This window comes from Anser brachyrhynchus, assembly GCF_964034855.1.
Source record: "Anser brachyrhynchus genome assembly, chromosome: 1".
Classification (NCBI taxonomy): Eukaryota; Metazoa; Chordata; class Aves; order Anseriformes; family Anatidae; genus Anser; species Anser brachyrhynchus.
The window spans coordinates 76,634,786-76,662,613 of NC_137694.1; the positions used below are offsets into that span (position 1 = coordinate 76,634,786).

Genomic DNA, 27,828 nt, shown 5'->3' on the forward strand with positions numbered 1-27,828 from the left:
TCTCCAAGGCTAGCAGTATTACTTCTTGTACGAACTGAGTGTCAAGCACCCCAAAATAAAACCAGGCAGTTCTAAAGACCTGTGAGGACAGGCTTGGTGTAATGCTATCCTATTCAGTTCTTCACACCCCTCCTCAGGTTTGTTTTAAAGGTCAGGATAGGACAGGACAGGACAGGACAGGATAGGATAGGATAAATCCCATCTGTAGGATAAATCAAGGTGTTCCAAAACCAGGATATTAAGTCTGCACCTTATCTCTGATCCTTCATATTTACTACATTTTACATGGCACGGAAATTCTCTATCCAGTTTTATCCCATTTAAGTAATGTTGGGAAAGACCAGTCTGTATTTTGTCATACTCTTTAATGAAGGAGACTGTTCCAGAAAATGCTTAACTGTTATAGAAGAAGAAAAGTAGTTCTGAAAAACAAGCTGATGGCATGGGGATGGCTGGATTTTGGTCTTAGGCTTATGTCTATGTATATGCTACAGCTATAGGCAGTGCATCCAAACCAGTTATGACATAGCTGCTCATCAGCCTGCTTATATAGTGGTTAGAAACAGCAGCACAGAACTGATGGTGTCCCAGGTGATATTTGCACTAACTGCACTCTGGCTTCAGGAGAGGTCGGAGAAGTTGTAAACAGGTCCCTTGGCTTGTGTACAGGACTTCACAGAAATAAGGAGAAGGTGAGCCTAGTGGCTCTTCAGTGGTTTGTAAGAGTTGCTAAGAGAATAGAGTTATTCCCTCTGAAGGTGAATTTCAGGCTCTAATTAGTGTTTAGATGTAGGACAGGAGAAATCTGTTGTTGTTCATTACAGAATTTTAGTAGCTTGAAGAATGAGTGTATTAAAAAATCTCTAGCAAATACGCTTATTAAGTGATATTGTATTCTTGCATGGAAACGTGTGTGCACAGAAGACACATGTGGAGCCTTGCCAGCATCCAGGTACCAGTTCTTACGTCTAATCTTACATTACATGCATCAACCCTGTTCACTCATGGGTTTAGGCCCTAAACACTTCACTTCGCAGTGATGACTGACAGTGGGAGTATTCAGGTGTAAGTGCCAAACAACAGAAGTGCAGATCTGACTCAATTCTGCAATAACTGCACAATCACAGGACTATACAGGAAATACACTGTGGATGGAGAATGCCCTGTTTTCTTTTAGTCTGCTTCTTTTTCTGTTAAACAAAATACATGGTGAATCTCAGTTTTGCTGCATGCTCCATGCAGGAGACACTAAAACACACAGTGAACTCCCCTATGGACTTGACAGCTTTTTTAAAATGTATTGCCCAATCTGTAGGTTGATATTACTGAGCATAAACCCAGAGAGTTGGTACAAGTCCATGTATCACTGCACATTTCCTTTAGATAGAGCTCTAAAAGCAAAGTAAAATCCCATGCTATTTATGTCACAGTTATTGGCAATGTAGTAGATATAATAGAGTTTAGAAAGACAGGAAAGGTTCTGGTGAATCTCGGCGCACTGCAGAAGCCCACTTTGTAACCTTGCCAAAAGAAAAAGCATTCCCAGAACCTTACGGAAGGGCTGTACTTTTGACAGATCTTACCTTCCCCACCATGCTGAGCAAAACATTCATAGCAAAACTTAAAGCCAAAATAAATTTGTCATTGGGTACATCTTTACAGTTTCAAATCTCAAGTCATAAACTCTGAAAGGATGACTATATAGTAGTCTGTACATATATTCTGTTACTCAGTATATCATCACTTTGCTGTACCAACTTTATCTGCTCTGCTCAGGGCCCATTTTGAAGTGTCTCTGTCAGTGCTAAGTGGGATGTAACTAAGAGGAGAAATAAGGAACTGTGTGCACAGAAGTCTGGAAATGCCAGAATTAGACTCTCCTGTGCAACCTCAGTTTACATCCCTGAGGAATTACAGCTTCACCTTCCATCCCGTCTTGTTCTCTCAATGCGTTGCGTGGCAATTCTGCTAGCAAGGCTTGGTGTCCTCCAGGTATGTTTTCAGATATTTCTGACCAGACACTTCCTATCTTTTCTGACTGGCTCCTGTCCTAGATTCCCTCATTAGCTCCCCTTCCTTGTTTCTTCCCACCTCATTATCTAGCTACTTCATCAATCTACCCTCCTGTAGGCAATTACTGTCTCTTCCTTAAGTGTGTGGATTTCAGTCTCTTCCAACTATTTGTTGTAGTTTCTCCCTTTAAAATGTTTTGATTTACATCTCGTTTCTCATTGGTATTGGCTTTGACAACAGTTTTTGCAGAGCTTTGCAGGGCCACTGCCTGTGTGCATGTTGGAAATCCTGTGTGGTCCCACAAAAGCAAGGATGCAAATTGCATTGCCAGCCTGGCAGCTGCTGCAAGATCACTGTGCTGGCTAGCAATAAAGACACAGAAATCCACTGAAATCATAGATACACTCCATACATACAGTGATTTGGTAAGTTAATTACTGAAAGCTTTGTGAGTTTAGTTTCCATACTTTCTTCAAAGGGATCAGTATGACTTAATCAACAGGAGGTGTATTATTTTACATGCCTCTTTTGACTTTCAAAGCATAGGACTTGTGCTTTTCTGTTCTTTGTATACAGCCTTTTCTCTCACTCGAGCAGACATCATTTACAGTAGAATGACACTGGTGTCTTCTTCCATCATAACACAACCTTACTTTTGGTTTCTATTTATACCAAAGTAACCTGAACTGCAGCCTGTTAAACAGCTGAGAGGTAACTAAATTCTATAAATAGCTTTATTTCATTAGCTGACATTAGTTTTAGGGGTCTCTATTGTCATTTGCTTTCCTTGCAGCTGTTGTACCATGTACTGGACCATTTCACAGGGTAGGCCAAACATAAGCATAACAAATAGCTGCAAGCTAGAAACTAGACAGAGGGTAGCTTCTCTCTTTTCTTTAATTATGAATTACATTTTGGAAAGGTCAGTCCCATCTATCTCAGCTTTGTAACCAGTTCTTGCAGAATTGTACAGAAACAGTACATGTGTGCACATTCAAAATGACACGTGGTGCAGAAGGTGCTTTATAAGCCTGTAACATTGTATTGCTGGCCCAGTGATCACGGGTAGGTGATTGTGCTGGCTAATGATGACTAAATAAATTGGGAGCAGCTGTTTCTTCAGTCTGTGAAATTGCAGGAACGAGTTAGAGGTGCAGGCAGCAAACTGGAGAGAGCCTCTCATGACACGAGGCAGGAGGCGTAAAAGACATGCATTGTGCTCTCTGCACGTGCATGGGACTGGAGTCTGAGAGCTATGTTTGCAGAGAATGGATTTTTTTGTTGTCGTCACTTCCCTTCATACTCTTTGATTTTCTCACCTCTGTTTATTTATTTTTATTGTTTACACACACTGAGTCTTGCAATCTAAACAAAGCTAATTTGGCCACGGCAAAATCTTGATCATTCTCAGTTAGCTATTCTGCAAACCCAGAAATTTCAATCCAGAAAGGCATCAGATCTTCTCTTCATTGTTTTCACAATGCACAGCTTCAGAACATGTAGTAGCCATCTGTGAAGTGTTATTACAAATACGCAAGCCTAAACTTCCAATTCAAAATAGGTGAACTACATCATTTTGGTGGTGCATCATCAAATATTTTAATTGTGGTTTTTGCCTTTCTAGTTTGCAAAATTCATTAAGCTTCAGTGCATGCAAAACACAGGGCTCCTTGGAGTTTCCAAGCTGGTCCAAGCCGTGGATAACTTTTATCCACAAAACAGATGGAGCTCCAGAAATGGCAGGACAAGTTTCCTCTCATTGTCTTGCTAGAGTGCTGAAAAGCCTTCATGATATTGTAGTCTCTGTACCATTTCATTTGTAAGTGCCTCCACTGAGAGTATCAAAAACAATAACAATTAATGCCAGCTGCATGGTAATTTTATTGAGGGTAAACAACACTGCAGTAAGAGTGGGGTTAAGGGCAACTAATGATTCACAGAGGTCACCAAATAAGCACATTATATCACATGTTCATAACACTGGGTGAGTTATTTGTTGTGAGTGAATTATCCAATAAACTTTGGCCTTGAGTGATTTCCGAACAGGTCCTAATTTTCACAAATATGTCAGTTACGCAGATGAATTTGCGTATGCTATCAAGAGGATATTACAAATGCATGCAGTACAAATGTACCGGTACATTACCAGCTACGATTTATAGATTGTCTGCGAGCTTTCCCCTTTTATTTTTATCCTCCAGGGAGTCGGATGGTTTATATGAGTTTCAAGCTGTGATTGCACCTTTAATAAAAAGTGGTGAGCAGCAATGAAGCTCGCTGTTCTTTGGGGAGCCTAGGCAATACTGCAGTCTGTAGGGCAGCCATTCAAAGTCAGGGTAATTTAAACAGGCTCCCTGACCCCATCTTGTCCTAGTCCCATGTAAATAATGGCTGGGGTCTCTCCAGTCCCCTGAGGAGTGCTGAATCGAGGTGTTACAGCGGTCTAGGAGTGGCCGTATAAAGTGCAGGGGACTGGGGTGAAAGAGGTGGGGAGGTGGGTATGTTCTGAGTTCTGGTCTGAAGGGTCGTGGGGAGCTCGAGGGGGTACCTCCAGCATACCTCCTCCCACTCCTCACTTTGGAGGGCATTCACGTGTGGTGAGTCCTGCTCCACATCTGCAGTATGAGGATGGAGTTGCCAAAACAGGATAAAGAGGAACACAGAGCAAAGCCACAATACAGGGCAACGGAAATCATCTAACTTATATCTCGTTCAGTCAAGGTCTGGCTTCTCATATTTGAAGTTGGCTGCAGCAGGCCAGCTAATCAGCCAGCAGCAGACATATCACATCATATACAAAAACCCAGGTGTACTCTAAATTCACAAACAATTTATTCACACACTCTCTGAGCTGAATGGGCAATGCTCTGTTAAACACAGCAGGAGTAACACTTCCAACAAGGTGTGTGGCATCACCTTCACTAGAGCTCAAGTCTCTTGATGCCAGTTTTGTGATTTTTCTGCAAAGCCTAGGGAAAGAGTGGAATTATGTTTTCTAGGGAAGTGTAGCCCTCCATGTCTCCCTGAGTAAGTATCAGAGCTCAGCAGAGAGTAAATAACACTAATAATTCATATAAAGCCATGCAGCCTGTGGATAGTTTAAATTCAGTCTCAACAACTAATAGTTTGTAGTAGCAAAAAAACAAGACCCAGATTGTCTCCCCTCTTCTTTCCTGAAGGAAGCAAAAACCCGAGGCTGTGTTTCTTGGCTGAAAATGGATAGACTTCAGTGTATGTTGTGTGCCAGCTGGGAGTCTGGCTCTGAATTTGGCAGCTCCAGCCTAGATCTGAAAAAAAAGCTGCTTCTTCTGTCCTGTGTGGATTCTACGTTATATTCAATATATATAAAAAACAACCTCCAACTAACCAAACAGTGACCTTGACCATAGCATCAGCTAAAGGAGAGGCAAGAACTCCCCATGGCGTGCAATATCATTTACTGAGGCACGCTTCTATCGACCATGCCACCTCTAAGAAAAATATCTTAATCTTAGGCTTTATTACTGAAACTTTGGGAAAAGTTTGGGTAAAACTTAGCAGCAGAGGCTCAAAAATTTTAACGCAGCTAAGAAAGTCCGCTACTACCTTCTCCTAGTCCCAAGCAACTGCCACAATGGCAACACAGATTTACAGCACACTGTTTTCCTTTGCTGTGTCATGCTTCCCAGTTGCTGCAGTCCCTCCCCATTTCAGACAGCGGTGCACTGGTGCTGTGCTCTACAGCACCTCCGAATACTGCAAAATGGCAGTCATTATACACCCAACATCATGAGGTCTTGCCCTCTTGTAAGTCTGTGATGTTGGTCTGATTTCAGGGGACAAATGCTGTTTTGCCTCAGTGGAGGAGTAGGCCTAGAGACTAGTAGAGTGTATTTAAAAGATTTTTAATAAATAGCTTCAGTAACACAAATAGAAATCACATGGAAACTGTCAAACTTTTCTTTAAAATTCCTAATAGCTTAAAAGTACATATATTTAATGTTAGATAAAGATATGTATATACCTAGAGAGAAATTGGCAGGGGAGAGAGGGAGAGAGATTAATTCTCCATGAATATTCTGTTAGATTTCTCTTCTTTTATGGACACTGCCTTTTCAGATCTGGAATGCACCTCATTTCCCAGTTACTGTTTTCTCATTCCTCTCTGACTGTCTTCTTTTAAAAGAGAAAGTGACAAATGAATGATCTTCCACCATTTCCTTGCTCTGTTTTTACAGATATTATTTCCCTTTGCTGCTCCTATTCTTTCATTTAAGCTATGCACAGAATGATCTGTCACTTCCTAAACATGAGAAATATCTGCATAATACAGCAGTTTAGGTCCTTATTCAAGCTTTATTTAAGCTAGTGTGAAATTTCAGTAGACTTTGGATCAGCTCCTAAACATCCCTTGCATAAAGGTTCTCCCCAGTCAGAGAGCTACTTCTTTAAAGTTATGCCTCTGTGCTCTTAAAATATTGCTTTTCCTTTCTTCAGTGCAACTTCATAAAACTGAAGTCTCTGGACAATGTGTCTTTGTCAACAACATACTGTATTCCCTTACAGTGCATTTTGATGATGGCATCGATTCTTCACTCCAGGAAAATGAAGAATGCTTAAGGATCTGCAGTGTGCTAGTTAAACACAATGGAAGATCTGGACTTGTACGTTCAGCTCAGCCTCTCAAGGAAATTGCTTCGCTTCCCATTTACCTCAGTTTATCCATTTGAATCCAGGGTGTAATGCCTTTGTGAAGTTTAAATGATGCATGATTTTAAAGTACCTGAAGCAAGAGAGATTATGTAATGTGAAAAAATATATATATTATTTGTTTAGAAAGGGGAAAAAAATCATTCTACAGCATTCTCACAGATCTGATGAACGAAAACAAGAAAGGATTTGCTAAATACAGGCTTAAAGCCAGCCTTGAAAAAGTCCTTTTACTCTTGGTTTAGGATCTCATAACAAACATACCAGGTTCATCATTTCAAAGAAATTAGGTAATGAATGAGGATCTTATCCACACTCTAATCATACTTCATGGTACATAAATCAAGCAGATTGCCTATTAGACTTGTGTCTCTCCGAAAGAGCAGATGCAGTCTCACTTGAAATGTATTGTGAAGACACGTCCTTTGGGGCCAGAACACTGTGTCCTCAGCAAAGTCTGGGCCCGTAAAAACACCCTGCAAATGGAAAAGTAACGTGCAGGGCTGAGGTGCACCTAGTCATGTTCATCCTGTAAAGTGAGGTTTTACCGCAGAAACCTGTAGACACAGAGTTAATTGATTCAGTGAGCAGAGCACTGTGCTGCAAAGAAGTCTCAGCACACAAAGAGGCATCTGATTGTTTCAACCATTTCTATTACATGACAAATATTTTCACCATATAACTATGCCACATTTCACTAAATTACATGCTCTGTGGTTTGCTGTGATTGTATGATGGCATCACTCACTACAACCACAAACCACAGTGAATTGACATTGTTTCCATGATTTCATTGGTTTTGTCGAAACCATATCCTTTGGCTTTTCTGCCAGTTTCTCCAAAAGGAAATGCTAAAGAGGATACACCATAGAACATTTCTACAAACTCTCGTTTTCAAACTATTTAAACACACATGGCTATAAAGCTTCTGTCTAATGTAAACCTCCTTGCGAATGCAACTTAAGCAGCTCTGTCCTGCCCCAAAGTGGTAGCATTGGATTCCCGGGTACCCAAAACTGAAATGCCACATGCTTTGGTGGAGGTCATGGGCCAGCTAGCACTTCCAGCTAGTTGATTTAGATGCACTTCTGGTTAATAATGAATGAAGCCTAGTAGTTGCCTTACCTATTATTCCACCTTTATTGGTACAGTTGAAGCACGTGATAAAGATAACACCCTGTGAAATGAGTTGTCAGGGAGAGGCAAGGGCCAGGAAACATCCTCACAGTTGGCACCATTTGGATGGCATAGGTCTAAAGAGATCTGGGGATCAAAATACCCTGTCCCTCTTACAGGCTCTTCTGGAAGAGGAGAGGAAGAATGACACTGGATCACAGCAAGAGTGGCTGATACTTCACTGCTCCACTCTCCACCTCCACCCAGAGCTAACAGCCTTCCCTTGACCAGTTTTTCCATCCCTTTTGGGTGTTGCATATGCTCAGGCAGCTGGAAAACGAACTTTTAAGTCATGATTTCAGTGGGTATGGCCAGAATTTCCTAGCACTTGAAAGCCCTTATAAAATAATACTCACAATCTTTAAGATTGCAGTACCTTTTAAAGACAGTTGGTACTTCATTATCTGTGGTAGTGGAGGTCTCTAGGAAAATCTGAGTGATCGAATAACTGAGGTTATACACATACAGTAGGTTATGGTGGGCAGCGTTGTGGAAAGATCTCTGAGTGGCGCAGCAGGGAGCCAGCTCAGGTTGTCCAGAGTGATGCTGGGCATTGGCATATGAGCTCTGCTGGTCTCAGGTGCACTTTTCCCTGAGCCATTCAAATACCCGCACCCTGTCCTCTTCAGCTAGGTGTGTGGTATAGAGCCACCCACACCAGCACCGAGTGAAGCCAGCTTAGGTTTGTTGGGATTTAGCAGATCAGCTAGGTCTTGGCACAGATATGTTTCTGCTAGAGGAAGCAGCATAACTTCATTCAGCATAGCTTTATTCATGAAGGCTGTGCTCTACAATGAACCAGAAACCACTTGGATTTCTCCAGACTGATGGCATGACCTGCCTGTGCCAGATAGGCTGTCTGGAGAAAAGGGAAAATCGACTGTAAAATAGTTTCTGTTGGCAGGAAAGGGAAAATCGACTGTAAAATAGTTTCTGTTGGCAGGAATAACACAAAGTCTCGTTGCAAGGTTGAAAATACGTTGCCACTTTTTAGTTAGGTCTCTTCCATGGAAGAACAGAGAACTTCAGTTTCAAATGCCATTTATCAATGCAGATTTCAATATCACTGAGATTGCTTCTAAATGATGGAGGAATGTGCTAGATAGAGATATGGTGAATCAGGGGGGTGATTTGTTCCAGAGAGTAGTGGAATCACTAGCCTGATTAGTTTCTGTGTCATCCAACTGCACTATTTCAATAAATTAGAGCACTTCTATGGCTGAATTAAGCACTGTGGTGCATAGTCCACTTGTGCCATATAGATAGTCCCATGTATATCTCCTGCCAAGTAGGTAGTAAACTAATGGCTACACCCAGCTGGAGTAGCTCTGTGTCCCCATTGTAATTTGTGATCAGAATAACAAGATATGCTCTATACTAATGCTGTGGCATATATTTGGTTGTTCTGAAAAGGCATCCTCTGAGATATTGCATGTACACACAGGCACACGTGCGCACACTGAGGTTCTCTCCCTCTGTGTAGGGCTGCACAAAGAGATGTGAAGCACATAAATCTTCCTATTCCAAGAATTTCCTGGTTAAAAGGAATCCTTAGCTAGAAACAAGCTTGTGCATTGGTTTTTCAGAGCAGCAGACTTCATGTTTCAATTGTTACCACAAGCAATTATCTTCCAGGAATTTATTGGTCTCTATTTTTGTGTAATTATTGCTGAGTGAACAAGATCTACCCATTTTTGCTTTAAATCTAATGACTCCCCAGCAATGGAGAAGCTAATGAGAGTAGAAGGCTCTCCAAGGAACCCCATGTATGTACAACCAGTGGGACAGGACTCTGCTGGGAAGGGAAGAAAGGGAGATTGACATCCCTTATAACTCTCTATCAGAAACGGAAGACTGCAGCTGCATGACTTGTTAACCTCACTGTTTTCTGAAGGTTCAGCATTCATTTGGTAAACAAAGGCAGGATGAAACCTTGAGCTGGTATAAACCAGCGTACCTCTGCTGTCAGAAGTGAACCTTGCCAGACTACTCCATCAAAGGATCTGACCCAAAGTCATGGGAATTTGCTACTGGAATATAAGTCATACATTTTGGGACTGTATTCCTTCCCTTGAAAACTCACTTCAAGTTTGGTGATCCTCCAGAGAGCATTTGCAAAGACCGTTTTTTAATTAGTTTGAGCTCAGGTAGACAGGAAAAAAAATCAGTGGAGTTGGCTGGAACGCCAGCAGGAAAAGACCTTATTGAGAGGAAAAGAAAACACTTCTGCACTGAAGTTGCCTTTAGCTGGCTGGCAAAAGGGGAAGGAGGCTGTAAAATGAATGTTTTGTTTCATTAATGTGCTTTTGTTTTTTGTTTTTCTAATCATTGGCACCACTATTATTGTGAAGTGATGCAAAGATTAAGGCAGCTCAAGCAGCCACTTTGGAGTGGAGGTGGGGAGAGTCATCAGATGCTGCAGACAGAAAACCAGCCTCCACCCACAAGGCAAAAGGTGCATAGCGGCTACGTGCAGGCAGGCTCTTGCCAAGAGGCGCGTAGCAGCTTTGGAAGATTCTTAGACTCTTAGACTGTTAGATCTTAATAGACTGTTTCTTTTTTCTTGCCCTGTGTGCCCATACACACAGATGATATCTGTCCTCCTGGCTTTCATTTCCATGAAGCAGAGAGCTTCCTGGCCGGTGATGTGGTCTGTTATAAAAGCAACATGTGTCATCTTCACTGTGTACGTGTTTGGGATGCACTCAAATTCAATGTTGACCTTTTTTTTTTTTTTTTTTGCATAAGAAGGCAATTCAGAGGGGACACAGTTCTTAATACTGATTTGTCTTCTCAACATACTGAAGGGGCACTAAAAAATTATATAAATGCAGCATGTTAAGAGCTTTAAATCTTATATATAAAGATAATTTTTATTTACTATACTGGGCACCAAGCATGAGGAATAACAAAGAAACGTATGAAGTATACCCAGAGCTTTTACTGTATTTTCAAGGAGAGAGCGAAAGCACAGCATGACTTGGTAGCATCTGGCTTTCTTTGCCAAGGTTTAAGATTGACACCTAGTTTTCCTGAGATTGCCCTAAGCTTGATCAGTCCTATTTTAAAATTGGCATTTCTAGAATAAATAGTGCTTTACGTTTTATTCTCAGGATCATTATCATTATCTCTAATTGTCTTTGTGTGACAGAGTGTCGGCTTTACACCATGAAGATATTGCAACAAATTGTTTGGATTGAAACATAATGATGCTGTGATTTAGAGTAGGACTTCCTTCATTTAACCTTTGGCATAAAAAAATTAGATGTCTAGTCTCAGTCTGGGCTCCATCTGTAGTCAGCAAAGAGAGACATGCTTCTAGAAGATGATTCATTCTATCCAAAAATAGGTGTCTAGGACTGACTGGATCACTTTCCCACTGGAGGTATCCACAGATATCTTCCTGTATCCACAGACTAGAGAGGAAACCTATATAGCTAGCTTGGACAGGATACCTGCCTTTTTGATGGATCTGTGGGAAAGGAATGTTGAAAAACACTTGGTTACAGTCCTTCTTTGCTGCTTCTGTATTACACTCCTGGCTTCAGGCCCACCTAGAACTATAATGAGGTTGTAGCATAATAGACAAAAATAGATAGGAGAGAGAATTTCATTCCCAAGAGGGGAAAAGAAGAAAAAAAAGAAAAAACACACAGAAAAGAACGTGATATCTGTATGAACTACAGTATAATTTCTCTTTCCTTGACAAATATGAGTGTTTCACAAAAATGAAACTGAACTATATAATTTCTGTGATGTGTCAAAAAAAACCCACCTATTATAAATTGCAGAACTGAGACTATGTGGGGCCAGCTACATTGTGAGTGGTCATAAGAAGCAAAAGGAAAGGTAAAGTTAAAATCTAGTTGCACGGTGTTCACAGCCTGTTCATCAGGGCAGTTAGATGCAGTTTGTGTAATGGACCTATGTGTATTCACTTCTTTCCACAATGTGGCATGCAACCTTCTCTTATAAAAGGCCCCATCTAAAACACGTGGCCTTACAGTGAAGCATGTGCTGAGCGATGATGCATGTGTGGATGAAGGGAGCAGGAGTGCCTTAGCTTGGATGGACATCTCTGCTCCCGAGGTGCTGGTCATTTTGTGAGATCTGAGCTGCCATGTAGCATGACTTTGGATCTTGTGAGAGTCCCTGGAAGATGTGGTTTCCCACTAGATCTTCTGAGATGAGAAGCAAATTAAGCAAAAAAAATGAAGCAAAAAAAAACTGTAAAGTTTTTTCTTCCACATTCAGTTAGTACGTTGACCTCTTGATATCTGGAGCATTGTTAAAATACTCCAATTTCTCCCCTTTTTTTCAGTAATTAAAAATAAAGAGGAACAACCCACCTAAATGTGCTATTTAGCAGTTACTCCTGTAAAAAAACTGTGCTCTCATTAACAGGTGGGTTATCCTCTTAGCTAGGCCAGCAGAATAATTAAACCAATCCAAATACTAGGCTAACATTCACGTCTTCTTTCTGATTCATCCTGGATATAGAATAGCCCAAGTAGTTATTTCTGTCCTTTTAATATGGGCATAAGACAGGCCACCAGGACCACGCTGTTTCTGTCAGCTGACCACATAATCCTTCTGATGATACCGGGCCCAACAATGGAGTGAGTAACAGAGAAAGTGGTAACAAGGAAATAAATCTTGCAAGTTGGAATCCCTTAAAATGTAACATTTACCTTACTGTCCTTACTGAATGAATATACTTTTTTTTTCATAAAGTTTTGCTGGACCTTTTCAGCAGCTCTGTGAGCCTGTCTGCAACAGCACAGTCAGCTGCAGCTGCTGCTGCTGGAGTGAAGCAGTGTGCAGGAGATGCTCGTCCCCACAGTCAGTAAATGACAGTGGCAGAGCTCAGTGTATTGACAGTCTGCTGCATTTTCCACAGATGGGATGCAAAGTTGGGTAAGACTTTCTACATTTTTGTTTTAATCACTAGCCAAATCAAACTTCTTCCCCAAGAAAATACAATTCCGTGAGAATGGTGACTTTATCCCAAAGGAAGCACCTGGGCTTTAGAAATGCATCCCTTACTCCAGGGCGAAAGCAATCTCGTATCCAGAATGCAGTGTCAGTGCAGATTTATTTTGGTCAGTATCCCATACAGAAAGGCTTTGCATCATAAAGGTCTATGCTGATTACAGAAAACGCTGAGATGAAATTCACTTGGTCCTGTGGATGGGAATGAGGTATCCTTTTGCTGCCCTCTTTCTTCAGCTTGCAAGCATACCTCTTGCATGTATTAGTTCAGTTCTGCTTTCATCCAGGAAAGTCAACACTTGGAAATGATTACTCAGATCATTTGGAAAAGATTCAGTATAGTCAAAACCTCTTGAATCTATACTCTTACTCTTACTCAGCCTGTAGCAGATTTATTTCTTTTTCAGACACTTTTTAATTATGGTTTCATGTATGTATAAGACTGATCTGTTGCAAATATTGGTCCCAGCAGACTAATTCCTAGAATAGATCTCCTGACTTAACAGGTAAAGGTAATCATGCTTTACCCTGTTGCACATAATGGAATTTGTTTTCCATCAAAGAACATTTATTCTTCCTGGATATGTATTTAAGGCTGCTATTTTAACAAGAGAAAAGATCTGAACAGTTTTGATGACCACATGGCATTGCCACAGAGCAATCCTAAAATACCAGCAGTCTGACTTTGTATTTCCCCTGATATTGTCATTTTAAGGACTAATGCAATTTGACATTAGGAGTGTAAGGGGAATAGACGAAATTAACGTATGATGAGAGTCATCTAACAGAGACAACTTTTCACATAGCAGTTCTTATTCAAAGCGTCTTTTATTTAATCTCACACTGACAATATCTGTAAATATCTTAAGCAACAGTTAAATTGCTGCTCAGCATTAGATTAGATGGGATGGAGAAAGTAAAATGTGAAAGAAATGATACATTTTCACATTGGCAAAAGATTAGCAGCAGGTGTTGTAATCCATACTGTCAAGTGTATTCTTTGCTGTTTTTGTTAATGATCTGGAAAACAGAGCGAGCAGTGAGGTTGGAAATTTTGCAGATGACACAAAATGGTTGAAGGCCACTGGGGATGACTGTGAAAACCTTCAAAAGAGTCTATGAAAGCAAGGAAAGATAGAAATATGAGAGCAAGCAGAATTTTATGTTCTGAATAAATACAAAATAATCAGATTTGGGAAAGAAAAGAAAAACAAGCACAAATGTCAACTACTGTTAAAAGCTGGAAATTAACTTTACTCAGAAAAAAAAAAAAAAAGAAGTGGATCATAATTGGTGACAGTGAAAACCTTTACTTAAAATGCAGAGGTATGATAAAAACAAGTTGCGTGAGTACTGTGCAGCCCAGGATGGAAAACAGACCCTGCAAATAGTTTAACACTGCTTTATAAACCAAGCCAATCAGTATATCTGAAATACTATATTCATTCTTGATTTTTTTTTTTTCTCAAAATTATTTTTTCAGGAAAAGTAAGGGTCAGAAATGGGATATTGAAATTACTGGATAAAAGTGTTCACATGGAGAGAAACTGTAAAGATTGGAATTGTCATTTAGAGAAGAATAAAAGGAAAAACAGTAGAGAGAGGGTAACTGTTTTACTTCAGCTTATTCTTTCTTCTCAAAATGAATAAAAGGAATTTAATTAAACTGAGCATTTAAAGCAGATCAAAGGGGACTCTCCTCCACCGTGTACAGTTAATGACAAGATCTTGCTACAAGGGATAATTGAGCCCAGGACTTATCCTGTGGGGAGGCTGCTCTCTAAGTTCCTACTTTTTCCTTGATTTCCTCTTTGGGAACTTTTGACAGTGTCCACTCTCAAAGGCCAGGCATTGAACTAAACGAATCACTCTGGGATTGCTACTGCAGTATTCCTAAATTCAGTATAAGCTCCCCATACCTTACATTGGGAAATACTTGTGCTACATTGCTTTGTACTGCAGGTTCACTTGCAGCTAAAAATACTGCCAATCTGCAGGGAATTGTACCAGATTAACTGCAGGGGCGGCACCTACCAACACATTTCTCTTAAATCACTCTAAGTAGCTGATCCTGAACATAACCAGCTAGAGGGCTCAAATTATTATGATACTGTTTTTCACTTCCCTTCTGTGAATTTGAAACTTTGAGACCGTGATTAATTAAGCCTCTGAACTACCATTATGTCCCAGGTGTTATTAGAATGGTACCTAATATAACCTTTTGAAGGTCACAGTGTAAATAGCTAGTTCTGGCAGAGATAATTCCCAAAGTTTCTCTTGAAAACTACACTGCTTCTTTAGCCACCAGAACACATCCTTCCACAATAAAATCTCTTGCTTTCTCCTCTGTGAATTTCCAGTCATGGCACTGCAGTCATAACAAGCATCAAAAATCATCTTGCAGTCTTTGCATGTGACTCATGACTGGGATTTTTTTGACAAAAGTGTCAACTCACCTGTGTCTCACACTTCATTTTCTAAGTAAATGGACAATTCCAGTGGGGCTGAATGTAGCATAGAAGAGAGATCTGGTACTGGCACTGACTTCACATCATCCTGAACCTTACAAACAGCCTTACAGAAACTCCACTGACATAGGAAGAGAACACAGTGTTTTCAGTTTCAGGAAGTACTATATAGTTTAACAAGCTATTGCTAAGGTACCAAAGCCCATTGAAGCCAATGGAAGATTCCTGTTGGCCTCGATGAACTCTACATTTTAATTCTTCAATTTGTGGGTGCTTTAGTAGTAATAGTATCACTAAAATGATTACATACTCATTTCAGTGGTTCAAGAGTTATGTTTTTCATTTCCATGGTACTTCTTAATGCAGCCATCTATAAATGCCTCTTGTTCTCCTCAGCTGTTTGCAGACTGACCAGACCTTAGGAATATAGTTAAAGATTGCAAAGCAATGAAATTATCAACTTGTTGACACAAGGTCTTGGTGCAGTGGCTAAAATTCGGACACACCTTTCTCCTGCTGCAGAGTGGAAACGTAGACTAATGAGGTCCAGAAAATTGTCTGAGTGTCATTGTTTTCAACAATTCAGATCCCTTTTGTTTGGAAAGAGATCGGTGATCTTCAATACTCTGGTATTTAGCTGATCACCATGAGTAACCGTTGATTTTTCCAAAAGTGAAAGTTCATCACTCACTGAGAAGCAGGCCATGTTAAAATAATGCCATCTGCGTGGTCCATGGTCAGTAGCCCCTTTGGAAAATCTCAATTTTTCTTTTTGCTTGATATTCTTTGATGAAATTCCTTTTTTTTTTTTTTTCTTTCTTACTGCTACTCCAAAAGAAAGGAGCCAGGCACAGCAAACATGGGGCAGAGAGGTGAGAAAGACTTGGATTTTGTACTACTGAGGTCTCAACAGGACTTTTTTTCAATGTGATGTACTAGTAACCATCAATTTACAGCTGAGAGAAGGGTTAAATATAAAATCAGTGCAGTCCAACTTGTAATGAAAGAATGCAAATGGAAATAACACCATGGTCTTCCCTGACACCAACTAGCCTCCCCATATGAGTCTCAGGAGCAGGACCCCAATGCAGAGTGTATATTTGTTGGACCCTTGGTGCCAGGGCTGAGGCAGCAGGACTGGCACAAGAGATATTTCTGTTGTCACTTGACCTGCTGAATAAATAATCAGAAACACTCATGAGCATTTAGATTACTAGGAGAAAATAAAAGCTAAACTAAATCAGCACGGTTATTGTTAAAAGTATTGATTGAATGCTATTTGCACTGCCAGTACTTATGAGAAATCTTGTTTTTTTCTTGCAGCCTAATTTTGGTGGAGTGATGTATGTAGAGTCTCTCCCCCTGGCTGGCACTGCTCTCCAGAAGTACTTTGTCACTCCATCTCACAGCTACATGCTAAGAACACGTCACTTGCTCTAGCATCCATCACTAATTCCATCAACAACAGGAAGAGATTGTCTGAGCTTTTTTTATTTTTTATTTTATTATTTTATTATTTATTTGTTTGTTTGTTTGTTTGTTTATTTTTAAATCCTTTGCAGGATTTAAAGTTGTGCATCTTGTTGCTTCAAGAAATGAGATCTGGCTTTGTGGTGACACCAGAGATCATCAACTTTATCAGTACAGACTGGCATGTCCCATAAAATTTACTTTGATGATTGTTATCATTAGCATTTCACAGTAATTCCATGTTTGTACTGATGCATAGTGTGCTGTGTATAGTTTATAAACTTTGTATGTATACATACATGTACATAATGTTTAAGAGAAAACAGATGCATAGAAAACATGCTATATAGATAAATGCTTTTACTTTTAGAACTCTGTGGAAGCAACATCCATTTTGCCTGAAGAAGAAATGGATGTTGAAAAGAGTTTGCAGTGTGCTATTTCTCATGCAGTCATTGTTTGCTTTCTGTTCTAGCCTTATGAGCTACTGGCAAACCATCAGGTGGAGTGGAAGCTGCTCATATATATTCAAACGGGTAGGCAGAGAGCTGGTCAGACGGGGTGTCCTGGAGGCCAGCAGGAGGTAATGATCAGATTAGTTGAGTCATAACAGCCAAGCAAAGCTCTATATATCATGGCTGCCCTTCAAAGGAACTCTTCTAATCAGATTGGTCCCCAGGAGTGTGTTTGTCCTGTCTAGAGCTTGGCTTTCGAAGCAATTTTTTTTTAGGTCCCATTTTCCCTGTAAACCTGTGAGTGTTGATATCACAAAGGCCCTTTTGATTTTCCTCATTATGAGAAGGTTATCAAATCTGAGCCTTAATTTCCTAATCATCTTCCAGACATGGAAAGCTGTGGTTCAGCCTCACTCCTGTCAGCAAGAAAAACAGTGTCCTCCCGTTCTTTCTGCAGATCTTCACAGAAGTTTTTTCACAGGCTTTATTAAACTAGTCTCTGAGCTCTGAGCATCTTTTCTGGATTTTGAAATTGTCCCCTTACCTGAATGACAGAGAGCAGACACCCCACAGGAGACTACAGAGGTGTGTTTCTCCTGCCAGCCACAGAAATGCTTGTGCTTCTGGTGAAGGATGAAGACAGTTTTTGTGGGCTTCCAGTCTGCATTCCTAGAGACATATTGTTGACCTCACTGATTTTTACATTCGAGTGAGTGACCCTTATAGCAGCAACAAAGCCAAAGAAGCTCAAAGCTTTCAACTGATGACCCCAAAAAGGTGAGGAAAAAGTCAGCTGAAGTCATATAGGAGGAGGCAAAACAATTCCCATTTCCTGTCTCTGAAGTCAAGGGGTTTTGTTGGCCACTTGCATTTGAATCTTTCTGCAACATTAACCCCTGCAGTGCTGTTCAGGTGGCCTGCTCTGATTCTTTAAGGAATAATGTGGAGAAATAAGTGTGAGTAGACGATACTGGAGCTTTTCCTCCAGAATCTGCTTGTGTGGATCGCACCAAGGCACTACATGAGCTCCCTCTTCATTGCCAGACACCTATTAATTCCAGCTCTGCAGAGGCAATGCTTCCTACAGTTAATATTACACTGCAGCAATTTTGAGCTCAACTTCTCATTGTTGTTTATTTACAAAAACAAAAGTCAACATTTTTGTCTGGATGTTGAGAAGTTCCTTTAAATCATAAGTCTAATATATGTGTATACCTGAGAAAAGGAAAAGATATGGCAGCAGTGAGGTTTTTTCCAAAACTGCGGTATATATTTAAAGTACAGATGTGGAAGACAGTCAAAGCCAAAAAAACTTCTGTTGCACTTAATAGCGTAGAGGGAGCTGCACAATTCCCTCTAAGACAGGGAGACAAAGGGCATCTCTGACCACTAAAGCTGTACCTGTTTGCTCTGTGCTCTCCTTTACACTGCACTTGTAGCCTCATATTTGTCAGCTAGCTTTTCTTCCCTTTTGTTTTGCTAGGCTGTTTACTGCTGCATAGAAGTCAATAAACACAAATTTCAAGTACTTTTCGTTTTGTGATCATGACACAATGTTACCATTAATTATTATGTTTTTTTTCATATTAGCAGTTTATCCAGAGGGATCTTTTTGCTTCTCTTGGAGTTGGTATTTTTGCAGTAACCCACATGTTCACTATGACAAACAAGATCTGTGAGGTTCCAGTGGGAATGCTAGTGGTGGAAGATGATCCAGTTAACTCCCTCAAGACAGCCCCTGATGCCATTTTACAAACCTGTGCTCATTCTTTTTCCAAAGGATGGTGGATACCACAGTAGTCTTGTCGCTTAAATCTGCTGGATCCCCTTACCTCAAACACTGGCTGTGTTGAGGGCACTGTTTGGTGAAAGGGAGCTGGACATGAGTGCACATCTGTGTAAGGTCCAGTTTCCTAACAGAGAGCTTTGTGAAGTTCCCAAGGTCCCTTAAACCCATTCATTTCCATAGGCATCACACTAGGTTAGGCACAGCCAACAAAGCAGCAAATACCTTCCTCTTTCTCCTCACTCTCCTGGTTACAGCATCATGGCAGGACCTCTAGTGCAAGTTTTTTCTGCAGACAGTACAGCTTATATGTTATTTCCGTGTCGGTTCCCCAGCCTTTTCTGATATGCAGAGGATACGCATATCAGCACACGGAGGGAAAAGGAGTTGTTTAGGGTGGGACGAAGCGTAACTAGGGGCAATGGGAGGAAACAGAGCAGAGCAACGTCTAGGCTGACTATCAAGAAAAACATCCTAACATTGAAGCCTGAAAGGCTGTTTAATGATCTCCCAAAGGAAGTAGTGAAAACCTTTATCAATGAGTCATTTCACACTGTGAAGGACAAAGCTCTGAGTGTAGGGGATAGTCATGTGTTGGCAGGGCATGAAGGGTCTTTCCCATTCCTCCACGCTGACTCCTTGCCCTCACCCTTCTAAAAGAAACAGAGCCTGGAAAACACAATGCTAGCAATGGTTTCCTAACATACACACAGAAAGAAAAACAACATCCCTAAGTGATCCTTGGAGATTGGGAGCCTGGGAAATGCTTTTTAAATTAGCTTCAATAACATGACAGACGATAACAAGTTTTAGAGCAATTTTTTTTTTCTGTTCAGCCGTATTGCCAGAGCGTGTGTCTATCCTGGCAGCAGCTTTCTTGCAAATTAATGAAACATCAAGGCTGCACTACCAGCCAGATTGGAAGAGTGTATTTCCAGGAGAGAGCCTGAACTGGCAGATTGTCAGCTGCTACAAATCAATTAAGTTCCCTCAATTCCAGTGCAGAGGGCCACCAACTTACAGCTGCAGAGGATCTGGTCCATTTTGTATTGAAACAGAAATATTGCTTTCATTTTACAGAGAGATAGACTATTTAAAATTTAAATGCTATTAAAATTTAAAATCCCTACTTAATTTAAAATTCCCTTTGCAGTTGCTTTTGTCATGAAGTTCCTTATTCCTGCTCCAAAGAGTTGAGCCCTTACATTTCCCTGAGACCAGCACATCAGGGTTCGTAGGATTTTAGTGTCTTCTATCCAGCAGGCATGATATGCCTTGCCTCAGATTTTTCTATGATCCCAGTTTCTCACTCCTGTATTTTAAACAACTGTAATAAGAATCAATAACATTAAATATTAGGCAACGCTCACCACATTGCCCAAATCCCTGGAAAGCAGCAGCACGCTGCAGTGCTGGGAGGGGAGTGGAAATGGGATGAAGATGAATCCTCTCGCCTGTGGAGAAGTGTTGTTGGTGGCTTCGAGGCTCAGACAAACTGCAGTGAAAACAAAGCTTGCTTCTCACCAGCGTGTTCTTGCAAGGCTCTGCCAAGGACTCCTTGAGCGTGTTTCTGGGGGTAACAGAGCAGGTCCCACATCTCCACCCCAGAAGCAGGACATCCCCACTGGGTGCTGGGGCAAAGAGATGCAGGGGCAAGGAGCGGCTGCTCCTGGAGTAGGTGAGACACACAAGGGAGGCAGAAACTCAAAATTTGTCTCCTGGAGCCAAGGATATGCTGCAAAGCAGAGGCTTGCCTGGCCAGCTGTGGCCTTCACTACAGCATGCCCATGCGGTGTGAGGAGGCAGGAACCACGCAAAACCTATTGAGCTGGCCTCAGGGTGAGGGCCTTAAGCACAGGCATCGCCCTGACATCCCCGTGCCTGGCTCCCTGGCAAACTACTGTGCGTAGGGCTGACCAATGGGACTGGGGTGGAAATAATCCTCCTTAAGCACAAAAGCAGGACAGGACAGGCTTCAGAGTTGCCTCAGACTCCCGCAGAGCTGTTTTAGCTTGGTGTCACCCACGGCAGCAGGTTCTGCAGGACCTATAACCCAGAGGCAGGCAGCACCTCACTCCAGGCTTCAGTTTTGGGAAAGGGCTCAGCTCTCAGGGCAGCCTTTGGGCCCTCAGGACATTTTACATGAATGTGGCAATACTGTTGCAGGGAGTTGGACCACAACCGTGAAGGGAAGAAGGAGGACCGATGTCTAATCACACAGACCCTGGTGAGCCCCTGCAGCTATCACCATGACTCAGATCAACAGGTGGGTGCTTTTCCTTATCAAAAGTTATTTCACATTATTTAGTCCCCAGACAGTTGGGTACCAGGGCTGGCGTCAGTGAGGAAGAAAAGACTCATCTCCCTCAGCCAGTGGGTGGGAGGGAAGGGGCTGTCCCAGTGAGCTGCAGGGAAAGGCGATGCAGGAGATGCAAAGGTGTCTGGAGACAGGTAGAAGGGAAAGGAGGCCAGGGGAAAGCAACCAAGAGAAATGAGGATAAAGGGAGCATGAAGGGACTGGGAAAGAGGGCAAAGGGAGCAGGAAAGAAAGAGCCAGGAGCTGGTAAGGCCACCCTGTTCAACACCAAAGCAAAAGGACAGGGAGCTCTGGTGACAAAATAAGGGGGAAAGGAGTGGGGAAAGGAGCAAGGCAGGGCAAAGTGGGTAGAAAGCAGATGAACTAAATGGACAGGAAGAACCTGATACGGAAAAGGCAAGGGAGCCCATGGGGAGGCTGAGGGTCTGTGGGCAGCTCTGCCGTAGCGGGGAGGTGACAGCCTGGTGCCCAGTCCCTGCCCCATCCCTGTCCCTGGACGCCTCCAGCTTTGCTCTGGCACCTGTGCCCTCACCAGCAGGCAGCACCATGCTCCAGGTTGGGCTGCAGATGTTCAGGTCATTGCTCTCCTTCTCGTGAAGATGCAAGATTTCACGCTTCCACTTGCAACTGGGTTTATAATTTGGCACAGAAACTCAAAAAAAGAAAAAAAAGAAAAAAGAAAAAAAAAGCACCAAAAAATCATGTGGTTACAAAGCATTACAGCACATGCATTAGTGCCTCAGTACAAAGCCCAGATGAGAGCCAACTTTCCAGTGTAATTTTCCTGCACATCTGCCAAGCAGTGCATGGAAAGAGCCATCTGCAATGTCTTATGGGGGCATTTCCCGGTCACAGCTTCCAAAGGGTAACTAAAAACTGAGTTCTGTAAAACGTAAGCCATCACCCAAAATGGCTTGAGTTTTAACAAAAATGTAAGTTAAAGTTGAGAGAACAAATGATGACTCTCACTGTTTTGTCTGCTCTATCGGTATCTGGAGCTCATCAGTCCCCTTGGCAAAATTAACATTTCATAAGTACTTTATAATCCAATTTATATTTTAAGCATTTTATCTAAAAAATTAACAGTCTATCTGTCAGGCACTGTTCATTAAATGTTTTTGGATCAGGCAGTATTCAGGATCACCACCACCCTGATTATGCTTACGTTTTAATCTCTGGATGACTGACAACCTGCTGGAGCCAGCAATCAAGGGAAACAGGGCATTGCCCACCTCTGGAAAGCACCAACTCCAAGCTGAGCACCTTGGTGGGACACAGCTTTTCTCCAGGTACATGTTGTGGAGCTCAGGAGAAAAGTGTCCAGGTGAAAAGTGTCTTGTCCATACACAAGAGACTAGGCTAAATGATCTAATGGTCCCTTTTGGCCTTAAAATCTTGAATCAATGAATTGAAATCTAGGAAAATGAGTCCCCAGCCATAGGAATGAGCTGGCTCAACTGCAAATAGGTCAATTAAACCTCAACTGACAACCTCCTGGGTCTTCTTTAAAGTAAAAATTGGATTGAAAGGGATGGAAGTATAATTAAACTTCTCCCGTAGTTTCAAGTTAACATAGAATTTCTCACTGCCTATACTACACTCCTGTGTAATGTTCCCATGCTCCCCTGAAAAACTGATATATTATTTTCCATCTCTGTCTACAAAGGTAATCTCTAGCTGGGCTTCAACATAGTGAGTACAAGGCTGGACTCACCAAGTGAAAGAGTCCCTCTCCTGCTCTAGGTTGCAGGTAGACCTCTCTGTTTCAGAGCTGTCTCATGGGAATGTCCCATGGAGCACACCAGGGTCCTCCGTGTCCCGTCCCTCCTTCCCATGTGGGGCTGCAACAAGCTGCTGGGGGGCCCTGCTAGCCACCACCACTCCGCAGCAGCACAAAGCCTCACTCCTCTGCGACACCCCTCTGCAACAGGCTCTGGTCCACAAAGCATCACAGGGCTCAGCACAGAGTGGTCACAAGGCCCAGGATAAGGCATTTTGTTATTTACCATGAGTGTCTACAGTTGGGCCACTACTCTCACTGCTAGAAAGTACTGCTAGAAATTTCTCTCATTTCTTCAGGACTGCAAATTAGTTGCATGTTCTGAGCAGGATGGGTGAGGAGAAATATGAGCAAAGCAAGTTTAGCATTTTCCATCCTGGCATCTTAGCCCTGCTCCTTCTTCTTGGGTCTTGAATCTCTTTGCTCTTCTCTCACTCCTCTTTCCTCTCCTCTCCCACTGCTGCTGCATGTCCTGCTTCCTACCCCAGCCCCCTCATCTGCTCCTTGTCTTATCACAGCTTCTCATCCCCTCTTCCCCTCACCCCTGCATCTCCCCTCTATCTGTCTCTCAAACACACAAAACTCTTCCAGAATATTTGAAACTGGACTTCAGTGGAGCCAGGTGAGTCTCTGAAATGCTTCACTTTTGCCTTTGATGCCTGCTGCCTTACCTGGGTGGGCTGGGAGATGAGGCATCAGGAGCTAAGCAGGGCAGCACTTGCTGGATGTTCCAGCACAAGGCCTTCAGATCTCCGGGAGTGTCGCAGATGGGATGCAGTGCGTCTGCAATGTTAATAGTGCCATCTTTTGGATAAGGTGGAAAACTGTGCTGACTTCCTGATGCCATTGAAAAACTCACAGGGCAAACCTCACAGAGAAAAAAGGATGTTTCTTCTTGCTCTCACCAAAATCTCTGTCTCGAATCCCCTTGATGATTTTACAAGGAAAAGTTATACTTTCCTTCAAACTCAGAATTTCCCTGCAGTGTGTCTGTACAGCATCCAGCAGTGCCATCCCACTTCAGTCAACTGCTTTTCAGTGATGTACCACAGAGAAAAACACTTTGAATGAGACTTTTCAAAGGAACTTGGGTGCCTGATGAAAGCCGCTATGGCTTGTGTACATAACTCCCGATGACTGAAAGTCTGACTTGAGAAAAAGCATGCCAGTGGTTCCAGGATTTGTCTGCATTGCACTGCTTTCTAGGATTGAATAAAAGGAAAAGGCTAAAACCCAGAAATGCCCTGTCTGTAATATTATACTGCTTCACATAACACACAAGTGATGCTGTCTTAGAAATTAATCCTGCATCTCCACTGGAGCTGAGCTTTAAAAGCTCAGTAAAACGTCCCGATTCTTGGAGGGGCCCTAAACTGAGAATACACTCATCCTCAGTAGTCATGCTGATGTTTTTTGCATCCAAGCCAAGATTTTGTAAATCTAAGTCAGCTCTGTCTCTTGTGCCTAATAATATAAAGCAAGAAATAGCCCAGCCTTATAAAAATTGTGGGTTTTGGCCTCAGCCCATATTGATTATCTAGCTCATAAATGAAGACCAAACTTCTGGTTCTTGTCCAGACAACAGTTGTCTTGGAGCTCCATGCCTACAAATCAGAGTGGCAGACATGGGCTGTTCTCTGTTAGTTCAGGCTTCGCATTTTAAGCTTCCTTTGTTTATATACATTTTTCTTGAGTAAAGTTTTTTTGTTGTTGTTTTGTTTTGTTTTGCTTTTCCAGTTGTGTGCTCTTCACAGAATCAAAACCTTCACAGAATCAAAATCAAAATCTGACTTCTATAGATTTACTCTGGTCATATCCTACTGCCATGAAAGTAATGGCAAAAATGCTGCTGATTTCATTGTAACCAGGGTTTTCCCATTGGGAAACCCTGGTCTTGAGGGTAGTTGATGGAAAACGCTGCTATGGGGAGCCAGGACTAACCAAGTAATGCAAGCAGGCAGATGTTCTGCCACCCCCGATTGCACTCTGCTGAGGTTCTGCCTCCTCCTCGTCTTTGCACCTGGAATCCATTTATGCTACTAAAATATCGTTTGCAGGTTTAAAGAGTCTATATAAAGGCTGTATTGAAATGCTGCTCCAATTATGCCGAATTAAGCACATGCTTTTGAAGAGCTGAAATGGGCCCATAACGAGCTTTAATTTGCTGGGTATTGATGTGAAGATTTCGGCTGCATAGGCAATGTGCCCCCTTGAAGCCAGTTCGGTCCTGGGGCCTCTCTCAGCAAGCTTCTGGCAGAACAATGGCTTCATCTCGAGGGCTGGTTCACCTCCTCGTCCCTCCTTCCCTGCCACATTGAGCTGCAGCTCTCCAGAGAAGAGGGGAAAAATTCCTGCACTTGGCACAGGGACACCGATGGAAAGCTCTCGAGCGTGGATGACTTTTCATCCAGCTGGAGGGCCCTTGGATGGGGAGATGGCTACTGCCCAGTCTGAATTATTTTCCTCAGGACTGAGCACTGGGGAAGGGACAAAGCCATCAATGAATGGGGAATTGGGACCAGCCAGTGAAGGCCACTGGTGCTTTTAAAAGGAAGAGTCTCTACTGCAGGGCCAGGTTGGCCAGCTGGGCAGGATACTTATACCAGGGCACGGCAGGCTTTTGCCCTGCCTGGGCAACTGCAACTCCTAGGAAAATCTTGCGAGTGATGGTGGGCACCGAGCTCATTCATGGACTTTGAGAGAAGCCCTCATCACAGTGGGGAGATGCCTGTGCAAGTATATCTGCGCTATTATTCTCTTGGAGCTGTTTTCTTTCTGACTGAAGTACTTTTTGATCCCTTAGAAAAATGAGTGCATCTCTTCACTTCAGCTCCACACATCCCTGAAACGGAGGGTTGTATGCCAGGGTGCTCTCAGAAATGATGGTTGAAGCCATATCATATGACTAGGTGGGGGAAGAAAAGCATCCTGGGTTTTGTGAAGGTTGTTTTGCTAGGAATTGCCATGTCCTGCCTACAAATGCTGCTTGTGTGCTGCAAATGTGGCAAGGAAGCCACAAAGAGGCATCCTGGGGACCCGCTCAGAGGAAGGGAAGCCTTAGAGAAAACCAGTCCAGCAAAAGGAACATTACAAGGTCTCCGCGACAGATGGATTGAATTATTCAGGCTTAAACTAAGACAAACTTTCCATGTCAGGCACTATGCATTTCACTTCATGAGGACTAAAATGTTTTGGGCAGCGTCTCTTTAATGTGCTGCTGAAGTTTACATAGGGTGATATGTATTTTGGGCTGCTAAAATAATTCTGTGTAAGAGGGAAACTATGAGCAACTGAGGGAGGAAATAACACTTCTAAAAAATAAAATCTGCTTCAGAAACTGATATATGTTAAAAAAAAAAAAAAGCTTTATCACTGAGGATTTCTGACTCTCTACTGTGTGCCAATCTGAATCCAGTTTTGTAATTTCCACTCGACCATATCAGCTCGTGCTCTCAGTGGAATTTTTGTCTGAGTGAAAACAGGAGTACTGGGCCTTCTGACAGCAAAGCTGTTCCTCCCTCAGGGAGTGCCTGGACGGTAGGGTACGGCGGTGATTTTCCTAAGAACGTGATGCCGCGAATGTCTGCATCCATTTGTAAAAAGAGGGGCTCACCCTGGCGATGCACCGTGTGCATTTTTGTCCCTCATTCCTCGAGACTCACACTCAACTTCACGCTTACACACAGCCTCCTTGAAAAAAAGTTGAGCATGTGCTTGCATATTTTGCAGGGCAAGGGTCGATATTTTCATAGCCTGGAGCCCAAATCACAGGGTTGTTGTTGTTTGTTTTTTGCTTTGTGAAACGCCAAGCTGCTCCGAGGCGCACGCTCCCAAGCTGTCGGTTCAGCTGATAGAGTTAACAACAAAAATGTGGAAGGAAACAGAGCCGGTGAAATAGCTTGTGATTATTATCTGAGGGCTGGGTGGAGTATGTATTGGAGAGGCAGCAGCACGAGCGAGTGCATCCAGATTAGGCAAACCGATGTTACAGAACTCCTTTCCTTTGCTTTGGTTTTCTCTGAACTTCCCAGCTCCCTGGGAGGGGCAGCTCTGTGACCTGCACGCACCAGGGAGACGGGCTCCACTTCCCAGTCTGGGAACACAGAGTGACAGTGGTGAGGAGAGGCAGAAAAACAACTTCTCTTTCCTTTCCTTTCCTTTCCTTTCCTTTCCTTTCCTTTCCTTTCCTTTCCTTTCCTTCCTTTCCTTTCCTTTCCTTTTCCTTTCCTTTCCTTTCCTTTCCTTTCCTTTCCTTTCCTTTCCTTTCCTTTCCTTTCCTTTCCTTTCCTTTCCTTTCCTTTTCCTTTCCTTTCCTTTCCTTTCCTTTCCTTTCCTTTCCTTTCCTTTCCTTTCCTTTCCTTTCCTTTCCTTTCTTTCCTTTCCTTTCCTTTCCTTTCCTTTCCTTTCCTTTCCTTTCCTCTCCTCTCCTCTCCTTCCTCTCCTCTCCTCTCCTCTCCTCTCCTCTCCTCTCCTCTCCTCTCCTCTCCTCTCCTCTCCTCTCCTCTCCTCTCTCTCTCCTCTCCTCTCCTCTCCTCTCCTCTCCTCTCCTCTCCTCTCCTCTCCTCTCTCTCTCCCTCCCTCCCCTCCCCTCCCCTCTCCCTCCCCTTCCCCTCCCCTCCCCTCCCTCCCTCCCCTCCCCTCCCCTCCCCTCCCCTCCCCTCCCCTCCCCCTCCCCTCCCCTC

The 27,828-nt window shown here is 42.6% G+C and overlaps 1 protein-coding gene across 2 annotated transcripts in view; it reads left to right on the forward strand.

Annotated features, from left to right (window-relative positions):
* The window catches only part of LMNTD1 (lamin tail domain containing 1), a 213,958-nt gene extending 186,385 nt beyond the window's left edge, over positions 1-27,573 (forward strand). The window contains exons 10-11 of one of the 2 annotated variants that reach the window (XR_013948842.1): positions 16,662-21,315; positions 22,494-27,573. Coding sequence is in view for 1 of the 2 variants with exons in the window: in XM_080586096.1 (XP_080442222.1) it covers positions 12,632-12,799 (168 nt within the window). In the remaining variant the exon portion in view is untranslated. Of the gene's footprint in view, positions 1-12,631; positions 14,125-16,661; positions 21,316-22,493 lie in introns of those variants that run through there. The other variant, XM_080586096.1, reaches the window with a different exon arrangement.
* Positions 27,574-27,828: the final 255 nt, after the last annotated feature.